This window comes from Lycium barbarum, chromosome 1 (assembly GCF_019175385.1).
Source record: "Lycium barbarum isolate Lr01 chromosome 1, ASM1917538v2, whole genome shotgun sequence".
In the NCBI taxonomy this organism is placed as follows: Eukaryota; Viridiplantae; Streptophyta; class Magnoliopsida; order Solanales; family Solanaceae; genus Lycium; species Lycium barbarum.
Genome location: NC_083337.1, coordinates 7005553 through 7018391, shown reverse-complemented (window position 1 = coordinate 7018391; position 12839 = coordinate 7005553). Strand labels below are relative to the sequence as shown.

At 37.1% G+C, this 12839-nt stretch overlaps 1 protein-coding gene and 6 non-coding genes across 7 annotated transcripts; all 7 read right to left on the bottom strand.

The window, feature by feature from the left end:
• Nucleotides 1-978: 978 nt before the first annotated feature.
• On the bottom strand, nucleotides 979-1086 carry LOC132619421 (small nucleolar RNA snoR97). Its single transcript, XR_009574716.1, has one exon. It is a non-coding gene; the product is annotated as a small nucleolar RNA snoR97 (small nucleolar RNA).
• An 89-nt stretch (nucleotides 1087-1175) lies between these two features.
• On the bottom strand, nucleotides 1176-1291 carry LOC132619303 (small nucleolar RNA Z278). Its single transcript, XR_009574670.1, has one exon. It is a non-coding gene; the product is annotated as a small nucleolar RNA Z278 (small nucleolar RNA).
• Nucleotides 1292-1622: 331 nt separating this feature from the next.
• LOC132619471 (small nucleolar RNA snoR117) lies at nucleotides 1623-1710 on the bottom strand. The gene has a single exon (XR_009574725.1). It is a non-coding gene; the product is annotated as a small nucleolar RNA snoR117 (small nucleolar RNA).
• Nucleotides 1711-1873: 163 nt separating this feature from the next.
• On the bottom strand, nucleotides 1874-1966 carry LOC132619271 (small nucleolar RNA Z223). Its single transcript, XR_009574649.1, has one exon. It is a non-coding gene; the product is annotated as a small nucleolar RNA Z223 (small nucleolar RNA).
• Nucleotides 1967-1994: 28 nt separating this feature from the next.
• LOC132619455 (small nucleolar RNA U36a) lies at nucleotides 1995-2083 on the bottom strand. The gene has a single exon (XR_009574722.1). It is a non-coding gene; the product is annotated as a small nucleolar RNA U36a (small nucleolar RNA).
• A 685-nt stretch (nucleotides 2084-2768) lies between these two features.
• LOC132619476 (small nucleolar RNA snoR134) lies at nucleotides 2769-2926 on the bottom strand. Its single transcript, XR_009574726.1, has one exon. It is a non-coding gene; the product is annotated as a small nucleolar RNA snoR134 (small nucleolar RNA).
• A 2132-nt stretch (nucleotides 2927-5058) lies between these two features.
• On the bottom strand, nucleotides 5059-9213 carry LOC132630735 (uncharacterized). The gene is made up of 2 exons (XM_060346313.1): nucleotides 8804-9213; nucleotides 5059-6003 (listed from the first exon to the last, which is right to left on the bottom strand). Exons 1-2 carry the CDS (start codon nucleotides 9135-9137, stop codon nucleotides 5309-5311), a joined length of 1029 nt encoding a protein of 342 aa, XP_060202296.1. The 5' UTR covers nucleotides 9138-9213; the 3' UTR covers nucleotides 5059-5308.
• Between the last annotated feature and the right edge of the window lie 3626 nt (nucleotides 9214-12839).

The following is a 12839-nucleotide window of genomic DNA, read 5'->3' as shown; positions in this document are numbered from 1 at the left end:
GGTGGTCATTCTTACCTTGTGAAGATGAATGTGAAAAATATCAGAGTGCTTTAAGAGTGAGTGAAAAAAGAGTGTTATGCGTTGAAGGTGCATTAAATTAAAAAGTGAGTGAAAAAAGAGTTTCATTTGTTGAAGGTGTTCTTTCGGTGATACCCTGGAACGTCTTAGCACGTTCTTCTATCTTCTCATCTCATACAATTTCTCGATAATATTCAATTTGGAACTCTTCTACTACAATTATTGTAGTGTCTAAGGTTCATCATGCTTCACATTCGTACTATCCTCACGCTTGTAACATAATTCACTACACGAGGAACACATGTGAAAGATACTAGCATAACCTAGATTGGCAAACTAACACACAATTTTGCATCCACTTTGCAAGACACCAACACATTTGCATACATTCTACATTCTGACTAAGTTCTTTGACAACCAACATTCAATGGTGTTATGTCTCCTAGTGTTATCACATTAATGACTTAAGAATCTTTTTTTATTACAGAATTATCAGTAACTATATTACGATCCATAAAAACTACTTTCCGCAACAAATCTATTTAAAGGATCTCATAATTTGACATTGAGCCACAGACTGAATGCAGGCTCCGTCTGTAAAAAAAAAAAAGAGTCCAAGAGTATTTAGGTACCTGAAAGGATCACACTCTCTGAATTCCGCAAAGCAATGGCCAGGAAGAGAATATCCTACACAATTTAGAACCATATTCACCACTTACCTAAAATTAGTCCAAATGGAATGACCAAATTTTCTTAATTTGCAGGTGGTGACTATTGTTCTGAACTGTATCAGGTATTCTTAATAACCCTTTAAGCAAATCCTCAATGACATCTAAAACTATTATGCCTACCACCACTTTAGAAATATAGTACTAAACACTTGCAACGATAAAAAGGGAATTTAACAATTTTGTAATCTTTGTAATGTAGTTTCAACAATGTAGGTACCACAAAAGATTAAAATATGTGCTGTTAGTTTGACTCCAAAAATGTAGGTACAAAATTAAGAAGTTGATGACAGCACTTAAAACTTTATGAGTTTATCAGACCCTACACCCAAATTTGAAGGAGTAAGGGTATAGTGAACTCAATTAGTTCATCATAATTAATTCAGACAAAATTTTCCAAATTGAAAAGATTAAAAAAAATACATTAAAGCCTCAGGAGAATCCAATATTATCATTTGTAATGTAGTTTCAACAAGAGGTTCACCCTGCAAAGCAGGGACTTGTATCCACTACACCTAATTTAATTGGATTATATCATCATCAGCAACTAAATCAAGAATCCAAAAATTCTTTTTTTAAAAATTATTTTTAAAAAATCAAACATGGGAATTTAAAAATTGAATAAAGAATAAATGTAGCTGCTCTAGTGTACTCCAAAATAAATAAAGGGTTACGAAGGAGAAAAAAACAATAGAGCAACACAATTATTATTGCTTCTAGGGAACGAGTCAGTCAAAAATGGATTATTTTTTGCCAACCAGATTAAGAAGCCTTCAAATAAAAACTTATTAAATAATAAACAGGTTATTAAGACTACCTTCACAATTTTTGTTAAAGAAAAGACATTTTTTGTAAAATTAAATAACGAGAATAAAGAGACCTCAGAAACTAAAGGTAAATATAACATCAATGTAGCTTAAAAAGCTACTCAAATGGTACGGACAATTACCATACATCACTGGTCACTTAATAACAAAAGTAATTATATTTAACAAACAAAACACACATTAAATCATAACTTAAACAGAATTTTAAACAATTAAGGTAAAGTAAACTAGCTTCATAGAATAAGTAAAACATTTTCTAGGAAACAAAAGATAATTGCAAAACATAAATATTTAATGAATTAAAGGCTCAGAGAAATATAACAGCTCTATCGATCATGGAAAATCAGAAGCAGAACTGGCATTAAAGCTGGATTTATATCATCACTGCCAAAATAAAAATATGAATTTTTAAAGAAAATATTGGCTCATATTAAGAAATTCAACCATTATTTTATCGTATACTTCATAGATTACTCTCAGAAGCGCGGATAAATCTTCTAATCATAGCCAACATCTAAAAAAACCAACAACACAAAAACATTTACCATTTAAGATGGAAAATTTACAAAAATATACAACCCAAGACAAAATATTACACCACTAGCCCAATATACAATATTATACCTAGGAGGAAAGCATTATACATAATGTATCAACCCTTTAGTGTAAAAGTGTATAAAAGGTGCTTATACACAAATATGGGCTAAACCCAACAAAACAAAAACATTTACCATTTAAAAAATGAAAATTTTCAAAAACATACAACAATACATAAAAAAATATTACATCACATAGCCCAATATACAAAATATTACACCACATAGCCCATTATACAATTAAATACAAAATTATACCAGGGGAAGCATTATACCTAATGCATCAACCTAACCTTGTATAAAAGGTGTTTATACACAAATATGAGCTAAACGAGGTAACAAACTCAAAATATGGGCTACATGGCATAAATATTTTCTCCCATTAGACATATAACGTAATTTTCCCTTAATAATAACACAATTTAGAGGTGGACTTAGGAGTAAAACAATTAAAAAAAATTGCATAAACCCCACGTTGACACCACAAATTAATCTATGCCTCGTTGACTAGCATTATTTTTTCACTAAATCAAGAAAAAAAGCTAAAGGTGATATGAGGCATCTAATTCAAATTAAACACAGAAAAAAAAAAGTATTTAAGATTTAGCCGTTGATTTGACACAGATAAGCCATGGAAAAGAGGTACAAAAGGGACTATAACTGCAACACTTAACGGCGAATGTTGTATAGCACGAGCTTTGGGGCTACTAACTTCATGAGAAATAATAATCAGATGTGCCCGGGAGGCTACGTGCAGATCTACAATTTTGCTTAGCCCAAAAAAAAAAACTCTATATAGATGGAAAAAGATTATTTAGATTACATTGGAGAGAAAAAATAAAAAGAGCTAGGGTTTACTGTGAAGGAGGCTAGTTTGAGATGCGATTTTGAGGAAGAAGAGAGTTATAGGTTTATATAGATGAGAAAGGGGGACAGTGAAACCCTAATTGTGCCGTTACTGGATCTGGGATAGCTAATGGGCTGTTAGAAACTTTTCATTGTTTCAATATTAAAAGAATGTGAATAACGGGGCAATTTCCTCCAATCTTTAAGGGATCGTTTGGGAGGAATTGTTTGGTAGGAAAGATAAGTTATCCTTAGTGCTTTTAAAAAGACAGTTTTGGGACTAATCCGGGCTGGCAAAACGCCCTTGAGCACACGTTTGGGCTTAGTTCTATGAAGTTTACGCCCTAAGGGGTTGTTTGGTACGCGGACTAAATTATCCCGAGATTATAATTTCAGGATTATAATCCCGGGACTAATTTATCCCATCTGGGAAATGGGATAAAATAATTCCAAGGTTAGTGAGATAAGGTGGGATATCCCATCCTTAAGATTATGCTTCATTTTATACTCTGTTTGGTAGAAGGTATGAATTATCCCGGGATAAATTTATACCTTCTACCAAACATGGTACAAAATATTAGTGCTAGGATATTCCAGCATATACCATGCACCAAACGACCCCTAAGCGTTTGTATGCTGTAAATACGTTAGACGCTAGCCTAACGATTCTTACACAAATTATGTGTCAAATTCCTTAATTAACATTCTCATAATTCTTTAATATATAAATGGTGCTTAATAGTTTTTTCATGTATAGAAATAAAAAGATTGAGAGTAACTCAAATAATAAGCCGCTTTTTGCATATTTAGTATTTGAAAATATCGTGAGGGTGAATATCAATTAAAAATTTATATTAAAAATAAATAGCCAAATTTTACATATTCGCTTGTCATTGGTCTTCATGTTTTTGTCTTATGTCTCAAAATTATCATATTTTATTATGTCGATATTTGAAAGTAATTCTATTTTTATTCATGAAGGAGTGATGTTTTAATTATAATACAAATACACTTTATAATCTATTTTCTTTCAGGGAGGTAAATTGCATAGTATGATCAATGGCGGATCCAGGATTTTCAATCAGGGTGTTCGAAAAAACAAATGAACCAATTTTTGCATTTGTTCAGGGTGTTCAAAAGTCAATATATGTACATGAACACATAAAATTGACCCTAAATATACACTGTAATTTTTTGTCAAGGGTGTTCGGGTGAACGCCCCAGGCCTTGACTGCATCCGCCCCTGAGTATGATAGTAATGCATGTTCAGAAATTGCCATTCTTTTGTTGTTTAAAATTTACGATGTTAAAGTTAATTTGCATTTTATAATAGATTTTACATCCTTGCCTTATTATAATAGTAAAATCATATTGGAAGTTTTCTTTTCTACGAGTTTCTTTGATCATTTTTTAATTTTTGTAAACTATCAATGTATTTTTTAAATAATTTTTGTGTTAATATATTATTTTATAACATTATAAATTAAAATTTTGAAGATTCACGGGGCTTACGCCTCGCCTCTTTAAAATGGTCATCCTTATCATATTTTAAAGGGAAAAGGGTTAAAAATACCCCTCTACATTGGAAAAAGAACTAAAAATATCCTCTGAACTTATTTTGGATCAAAAATACCCCTTTCATGCTTAAAGTTTTCAAATATACCCCTGTCTTGACGGAAATTATCTCCCAAAATAACTCGAAATCATTTTTTAAATTTGCTCCATCATTTAAACCCGACCCAACTAAATAACAATCCATAAAACCCAACTAAATTGGCCATTACCTTATTTTAGTGTTGCCGTTTAATATTAACCTTGTCATTACAAAAAGTTTTGTTTTTACCCTTGATCCCTAACAGAGCTCCTATCCTAGTATGATTTTGAATCATAATCAAAAGTTGAGAGATAAATATTGACCTTTTTTCTCGAAAAATTTGAACAAGTGGAGTAAATCTGTTTCGCGTTGAAGTTTCCATTAATTACAAGGGTAAGTATGAGATAAGCTGCTAACGGCAAAGGTATGAGCGGACCATAAACATAACCTAGGGCAAAATTGAGCAATTTCATATAGTGTTGGGGCAACAAAGCCTACAACTCCAGTGCAATTAGAACATAAGTTGAATTTGAAAGAAAATTACCCTCTGTAAAGATAAGTTATTCAAAAAGAACTGGACAGGCAAAACAAGAAAAACAAGAAGCAATTTTGCCAAAGGAGAAACATCTTGTCACTGTAGAAACTAACAACTAAGAATGCTCTATCAGCACAAAAAACGGGCAGTAGGCTTGTTGCATATCAAACGATCATCCAAGTCAAATGACGATAACCAGCCCACTTTGCAGCAAGTCGGACACCAATAGCCATTGCAGCACATATCAAAGGAAACAGGACCTTCCTAACTGCACCGATATTTTCACCTTCACTTTTATTCAAAGGCATCTTAGAATGTTGCACAACGGCCAAAGCAGCGTAAGAAACCATTACTACAAATCTAACCCAAGGTTGTCCCACCGCAGCTAATGCAGCAGCAGCAGGCAATGCAGAAGACACATAGTCTCTTTTTTTAATAAATCGAGAAAAGACAAACAAGCCTACGAGTAAAAACCAAAAGAACAGCTCCGAGATATAACCTCTCACAGCAGCATATCCCATTATTCCAGCTGCTGTTAGAAGGTATTGTTGGCTGTTCACGGAATCTGGAACTGTCGCTTCAGCAATAGCAAGTACACAAGATGCTAAAACGATGATTGTTGTCAGCTCTTGAATTGGTGCATATGCAATTATACTGGAGTAGAAAGCTCGAAGGGAGTAAAGTGTTGATTCGATAAATCTAATTATAGCTGTGATCTGATCCCCCATGAAGTAGTATATAATGGACAATGCAAGTTTCGGGATGTAAATGAGAAATCGGAAGACAGCACCGACAGCCTTTTTCCAGTTACCCAGTTCCCACAAGACAGTCCTCCAGGCATATAGAAGAAAGGCCAATGCTGCATTTTGACAACAATTACCGAGTTAGTTAAGTACTGTGTTTAGCCTAATTAGGTCAAACAGTTATATTAATGAAATTGGGTCACAAGCAATGCAATGGATCCAAATCATAACAACCCTCTAACGTTATGAATATTGTTTAAATAGCGCGGGAATAACGATAAACTAGATAATCAAGTTAAATAATGAAAAACACAGTTAAGGAGATTCTTATTGAGTTTTCCGGCCAGTGGATGGCGAGCAATGGTCAAGAATGGCAATAACTGGAGCAATTATAATAGTAGCAAGTATAGTAACGTGTGTATTCAGATATCTACAATGCTGGGAAGTGGGGGAATTCATAGGATAAGCTAGTGGTAACTGTTTCAGTGATTCTCGCCCGTTTCACCCGTTACATGGCTGAGATCGTGCGCATGAATTGGAATATAGGTTATCTCGGGATCTGGGCATTGTTGGCATTATCTTTTGCCCGGGCACTCTGAACCCTTCCGGACTGATCGTTCCGGACCTTTGCCGTCCGGTGCGAGTGAAGCGACCGGGAGCTGATTATCGGATGGGCAAACAAGTCCTTGGTTTGACTGACTCGGTGGTCGACTGTAGTCTTCTCTATGCTTGCCATGTGCATAGTCAAATAGTCTTTGCTTCTGGTATATTTTTACCAATACATACTCCAAATGATCAACAAGTACATGATACTCTTACAACAGATACATGTGCCCAGCAAGTTGTCCGGCAAAACTACGTGGCATCTTGGACTTCTCTTTCTACTTGCATAAGAAATATTATCAAGCTTACAAAACAAAAGATAAACATACGTGGAAGAGACAGAAAATAATCCTTTCAAGCAGCCTATGTACCAATCATGTAGTCCAAACAAAGACATAATAGTATATCATCATCATCAGATTTTGAGGAATTCTTGATTTTGAGGCAGTCATTGGATTAAGAAAACAGTGACCTCCTTATGTAAGGCTCAAAAATGTAGTTGCATTACCTCTAACATGACTCAACAACTCAGCAGCAACTATAATCAACTACATAACTCTCTGCCTAGACTGGGCATTCAGCTATGTGTGTGTGTGTTTAAACTTTAAAACATACAATGACAGAGAAGAGGGGGGATTTGGTTGTGTGTGTCCTTGCATGCAGCTCAACTAATTCCACGGGGTATTTGCTACCTCCCTCCCACCCGCACATGTACTGGGTAGCTCTATCCACCAAGGCCTGGACAGATGGGAAGAAATTCCTTAGGTTTTTTGTCTATGTTGGGGTTTGAACCTGAGACCTCAAGGCTCTCATCCCACTCCAAAAATTATGATTCTACCACTCAATTATTAGGAACTTGGATGATATTATAGGTTTGTTATTGACATACTCCGTGGATTAAGATTTAAACTAGTTCTCAAACTTAAGAATATGTCTGGGCTGCATAATCCATCTATGCAATGCTGATTGCATGAATGAACACAGTTGCCGTGTATTGAGCACTGTTGCAGAAAGCAGACTGTCTTGTATAATTACAGGAGAACCTAAGAAGACTAGAACAAAAAGTAACTAGTAGTAAAGTAAAGGTAACTGAGGCACCCAGAATGGAGTGTAAATAGTGATAAAAAGATCCTTAAAAGGAAAATAAATTGTGTCAAAGCGGACATGGGAATGAGATTTTTTTTTTGAGAATGTAATGGGTATGAGATTATATCATGCGCATTATTTTGGGTCGATTGTCAAGACCACTTTTGAGTAGTTTATGGGTTTTGAAATTGTATAAAGTTCAATTCCTCCTTCTGGTGCTTTTCTAATAAAATCTAAATTCCAAGACAGAAACAGAAGAGAAGCTAATAGAAAAATGCACGATTTAGGCTAATAGGACTTGCAGCTGGAAATGTCTATAATTTCCATTTTAGATGGAAGTTAACCGCAACCAAACAAGACGAAGTTCTACGCAAATCAGCATTTATATTAAAAAGACTCCTCTTTTTTTTTTTTTTTTTCCTTCATTCAAATAAGAGCAGCACTCATTCAGACTTCGTCCATTTCACAGAATGATCTCTATCTTCATCTCAATTTCTTTTATCCGTTAATTTTATGTCCTCATCTTGTTACAATTACGAAATAGTCAGCATTTGAAACATCAAACTAAATAAAACAGAAAAAGGAAAGCAAAAGTATCATTAGACTACCAAAAGATTAGTTTCACAAATCACAGACATATCCAGGACGGAGCTACAAGCCCGTCTACAGGTTGGGCATAACCAGTAGCTTCGGTCTAAACACCATGTTTGTGTTTAAACATTCACTTAATAGGAATAACTAATTTATGTAGAACCTAGTAAGCTATCTTTTTCTAAAATTCAGAACCCATAAGCTCAAAATCCTAGCTCCACCTCTGGACATATCAATCAATCAGCTATGCCTGCTTGGAGTCGACTATATGAATCATTTATATCCACTCTGCTTTATTTGGGGCAAATCTTCTTCCAAAAAAAAAAAAGCATATGCAATAGAGGTTCTTAACGTACCTACAAACTAACACCATCTAACAGGCATATCAATCAATCAACTACGCTTGGTTGGGGTCGACTATATGAATAATTACATGCATTCTGCTTTATTTGGGGCCAATTTTATTCCATAAAAAGAATATACAACAAATCTTTTTCGACATACCTATAAACCAAGGCTATCTAACAGGCATATTAATCAATAAATTACACTTACTTGGGGTCGACTATATGATATTAAGGGCCAATTTTATTCAAAAAAAAAAAAAGAATATATAATAAAGCTTTTTCAACATACCTATGAACCAAGGCCATCTAACAGGTTTATCTTGAGCTTCTTTCATCAAATACCTGAATCTATCAGGCATTGTACTCTCTCCACGTACCTCATTTTCAGCTTTGTTTTCAACACTCTTGTTTCCTTTATCTACTCCACTATTCTCAGCTTTTACAATAAACCCATTTTTCCTACTTAATGAAAACCCACAATATTTGTGTGCTAGAGGGTTAATTCTGGTTATAGATAAGGGAAAATCAAGAATTTGGTTATGAGGGTAAGTGTTTAAAGGGATTTTGTGGGTTTTATTGAGAGATGGGGTTGAAGATGAGAGAGCTGAGAGTGTAATAGACATTGTTGTTAAGGTTTTAGAGCTGTGCCATTACTTAGTTACAAGAAAATTGGACAATTGGTCACTTTGAAGAGTGGGGTTTTTTTTTTTTTTTTTTAAGGTTTTGCAAAAACTTGGTAACCCGATGAGCCCGACCCGCAATCTTTGGTCTTCTTTTTGAGTGTAAGGGTGTGTTTGGGAGATGGAGGTGGAGCGAGCGAGTCCGGAACCACAATGCCCCAAAAAAATCATTTTGAACCAAAATACCCCAACAAAAAAAAATGTTACAAAAGTACCTTTAGCGCAGTAAAATATTGCGCTATACAAATGTTTCTCTCACCTATAGTGCATTATTTTACTGCGCTATAGGACTCCGCCATTTTCCAAAACATTATATTTTCACTCCTTTTTACATAGTTTATATTTTTTACGTAGTTTAGCCGTATATTAATCATGCTTTGAGATTCCGGAACTTCAATATTTTATATAGAACTCTAGTTATATTTGTACAATTAATAAAATAGGCTCAACACATCAAGAATACGCAATACTGCGGATTGTCGTTTTAGTGGTTGAAAAGTGCTCGAAGTCCTTTTTTGTTTGAAGACTTGTAGTCATTAGCTTTAAGTTATTTATCTTTTAGGGTTTCGTCTTATTTTTAAATTAATGCTTAACTTTATTTCGAATGTGTCACGTTTTTTTTTAATTATCAATTCAGGATGTGAAACTATAAACAATAATAAAGACTAAGATAACATTTATAAATACGCAAAAAATAGATAATATTTACGATAAATTGTACAACACTAATGTATATACACTATCGAGGATGGGTCCCACATGTAGTATGTCGGAGACTATCCCTAGGCCTAAGGCTCATACCATCCCCACCGCCCTAGCCATCGTCTCTATCGCCCTTTTTCCTCTTAATAACCGGACGCTCCAAGTCATGATCATCTTCTCTTCCCCTAGCCCTTGCGCCCTTAACTAGAACGTGCTTCTTCTTGGGATCTAGTCCCGCTGGCACGCTCAGAACCTCAGGCTGATGGTCTGGAAACTCGACCTCTTCCTAGTCGGGAGTCGCCACCGCAGGCGCCAAAGGATGAACCTGAAAAGTATATAAATATTAGTACTATTTCTTATTTATATTGAATACATAAACGTTATTTATTTAATCAAACTTGTGTGTCAACGGGCGCCTGAGTAGGCTCCTGAGATGGGTCTGTAGGCTCCTGAGATGGGTGTGGTGGTGAATATGAGATAGTCTCCTGGACGAGATGTTGTTCGAAGTCCAAGTAAAGGTTATAAAAATTAAATAAATATTTACCTTATATTGAATAAAATTAGTTTTAAGTAAAAAACTTACATGCGCCTCGATAGTCTCATGAGAAGACACCTCCGCCTCGGCAGGCTGATGAGAATGCTCCTGAATGGGTAGCTCCTGTGGACCCACTGGCGCCGAATCCTAAAATATGAAAAAAATGAAATAATAAGTAACATACATATTTAAATAAGTACTTTAAATAATCAAATATGTATATTAAATATTGACCTTATATTGAATAAAACTAATTTTAATAAAAAGCTTACATGTGGCTCGACAATCACATGGAAGACATCGCTGGCTCGGCAGGCCCATGAGAAAATGACTGAGTGGGTGCCTTTAGTGGACCCGCTGGCGCCGAATTCTAAAATATAAAATATTACTAAACAATGAGTAACATATATATATTTAAAATAAATAATTTTAAAGGAACAAATAAGTATTTTAAATACTAACCGGGATCAAAAACTCATCGAAGTCAAGAATCCTGGCTCCCTCTAAATTCCTCACAGGCCGCTCATCAGCTAATGAAGCGCGTAACGCCGCCCAATCAACGTTATCACGCTCCTCCATGTATGCATTCTGGCTCGGCTGTGATGAAGACCCGGGTATCTCAGCAAGTAAGAGCGCCGACGTAAACGTAGGTGAGTCCCCAGGTGAGCTGCCACCGGCCTGGAACGGCTGCGGATGGACTAGACCGTGAACGCCCTCTGGAATGGGATCGGCCTCATCCGCCTCATCTACCAGATGGTGTCCTCCACCACCAGGTACTCTAGCAGCAGCGCCGCGTCCTCTACGCACACGACGTCCTCCGGCAGCACGGCGTCCTCTGCCAGCACGGCCTCCTCCTCTGGGAGCACCCGGTCCTCCTCCCGGTGCTGCCTGATACTTAGCCTCCGGAATAGGCTCCGCCATGCGCCTAATCTCGCCTGCCTGCCGGATACCATCCTCGGATATCCGTACCATCTCCGCGGAAAGCCCCGCAAGCCCAGGGTAAGGCATATGCTCTAACCCCAAGATGCGTAAACACTGTACGGCCACCAGTTGCATTTGTGTTTAACAAAAAAAATGTTTATTTTTAAAACGTAACAACTAATGCAATTAAATAAATCTAAATACGATAAACTTACCAATGTCTCGTACTGCCCCGCGAGTGCTGAGTATCCTACATCCCTAGGGGGACGCAAAGCTGGGTTGCCGATCAATCGGCATGTGATCTGATGATACCAGCGCATGTAATGCTCAATGGGAATCAACTGGCCGACCACCGCTAAAGTGCCCAACCTGTTCTCTCAACGGTGGAGCTGGACATCCATCAAAGCCAAAAATTAATCATCAACGGCAGCCCGATCGTCCTGCTGGTAGTGTCAGAGCTCATGACGGACATCACGGGGTATACTCTGTGTATGCCCAAACTGTCGTAAGACACGCTCGGGCATGTGATCCTCTACGATGTACAGGTGTATCAATGGACACCGCGACCTCCAAACCCCCTGACCTGCCCTACAGAAGGGCGGCAAACCATCTAATATAGCAGCTTATGGCGTCCATATAAATAGCTGCATAACATATAAATACAAATCAGTGATCACCAAGTAGAAAAGACGTTTAATTAAATTATTAATGTAAATTTAAATAGTTTTACCGTATCGTCCGTCATGTGATCAAGTTGGTCCCGGAATGGAAGAATATTGTGGTGCGTATCCACATCCCGGTCAAAACTCGCTGTCCACCTCCTCGCATAAGGCATGTCAATCTCGAGGTGATGCCTAGGTACGGGCTGAAAAGGTAGCATCCTCTCCCACGCCTATAACTGTAAGCGATATTAGAAAATACAATTTTTTAGTCGTCCTTTCAAGAGGTTTGTTTACATTAAAGGAACGCACACTTAAAATATTACCTGGAGAAGAGCAAAAAATCCACACACATCTCTGATAGCACCAATAGACACTCGACACAGGCATCTGTAAAGATACGCCAAAACAGCACCACCCCAGCTGTAGTCTCCCAAGCGGTCCAGATGCTTCAAGAAAACCAAATAACGTAAACTGAAAAAGGCACCCGATAAGTTCGGGAACAAGATGCCCCCGAATATAATAAACAGGTACAAACGGGCATGACGATCAACATCGTCCTGCGGGGTGCCGTCCACAACCGGATTCAGACCCTCCAAATAAGTGCAGAGTGCACTAAGCTGAACCCGACTCTGTCCCGATATTTGGGCCGTGGCATCAGGCACGAAGTGGGTGAACCTAGTCAACTCTGTCACCCACGTCTGACCAGGAGGAGGCTCGTACCGAGTGTATAGTGGCTTTCCATCTACCCGCAATCCAAAGAAAACCCCCACATCCTGAAGTGTAATCGTGGCCTCACCAGTGCGAAGATGCAAGGTATGTGTCTCT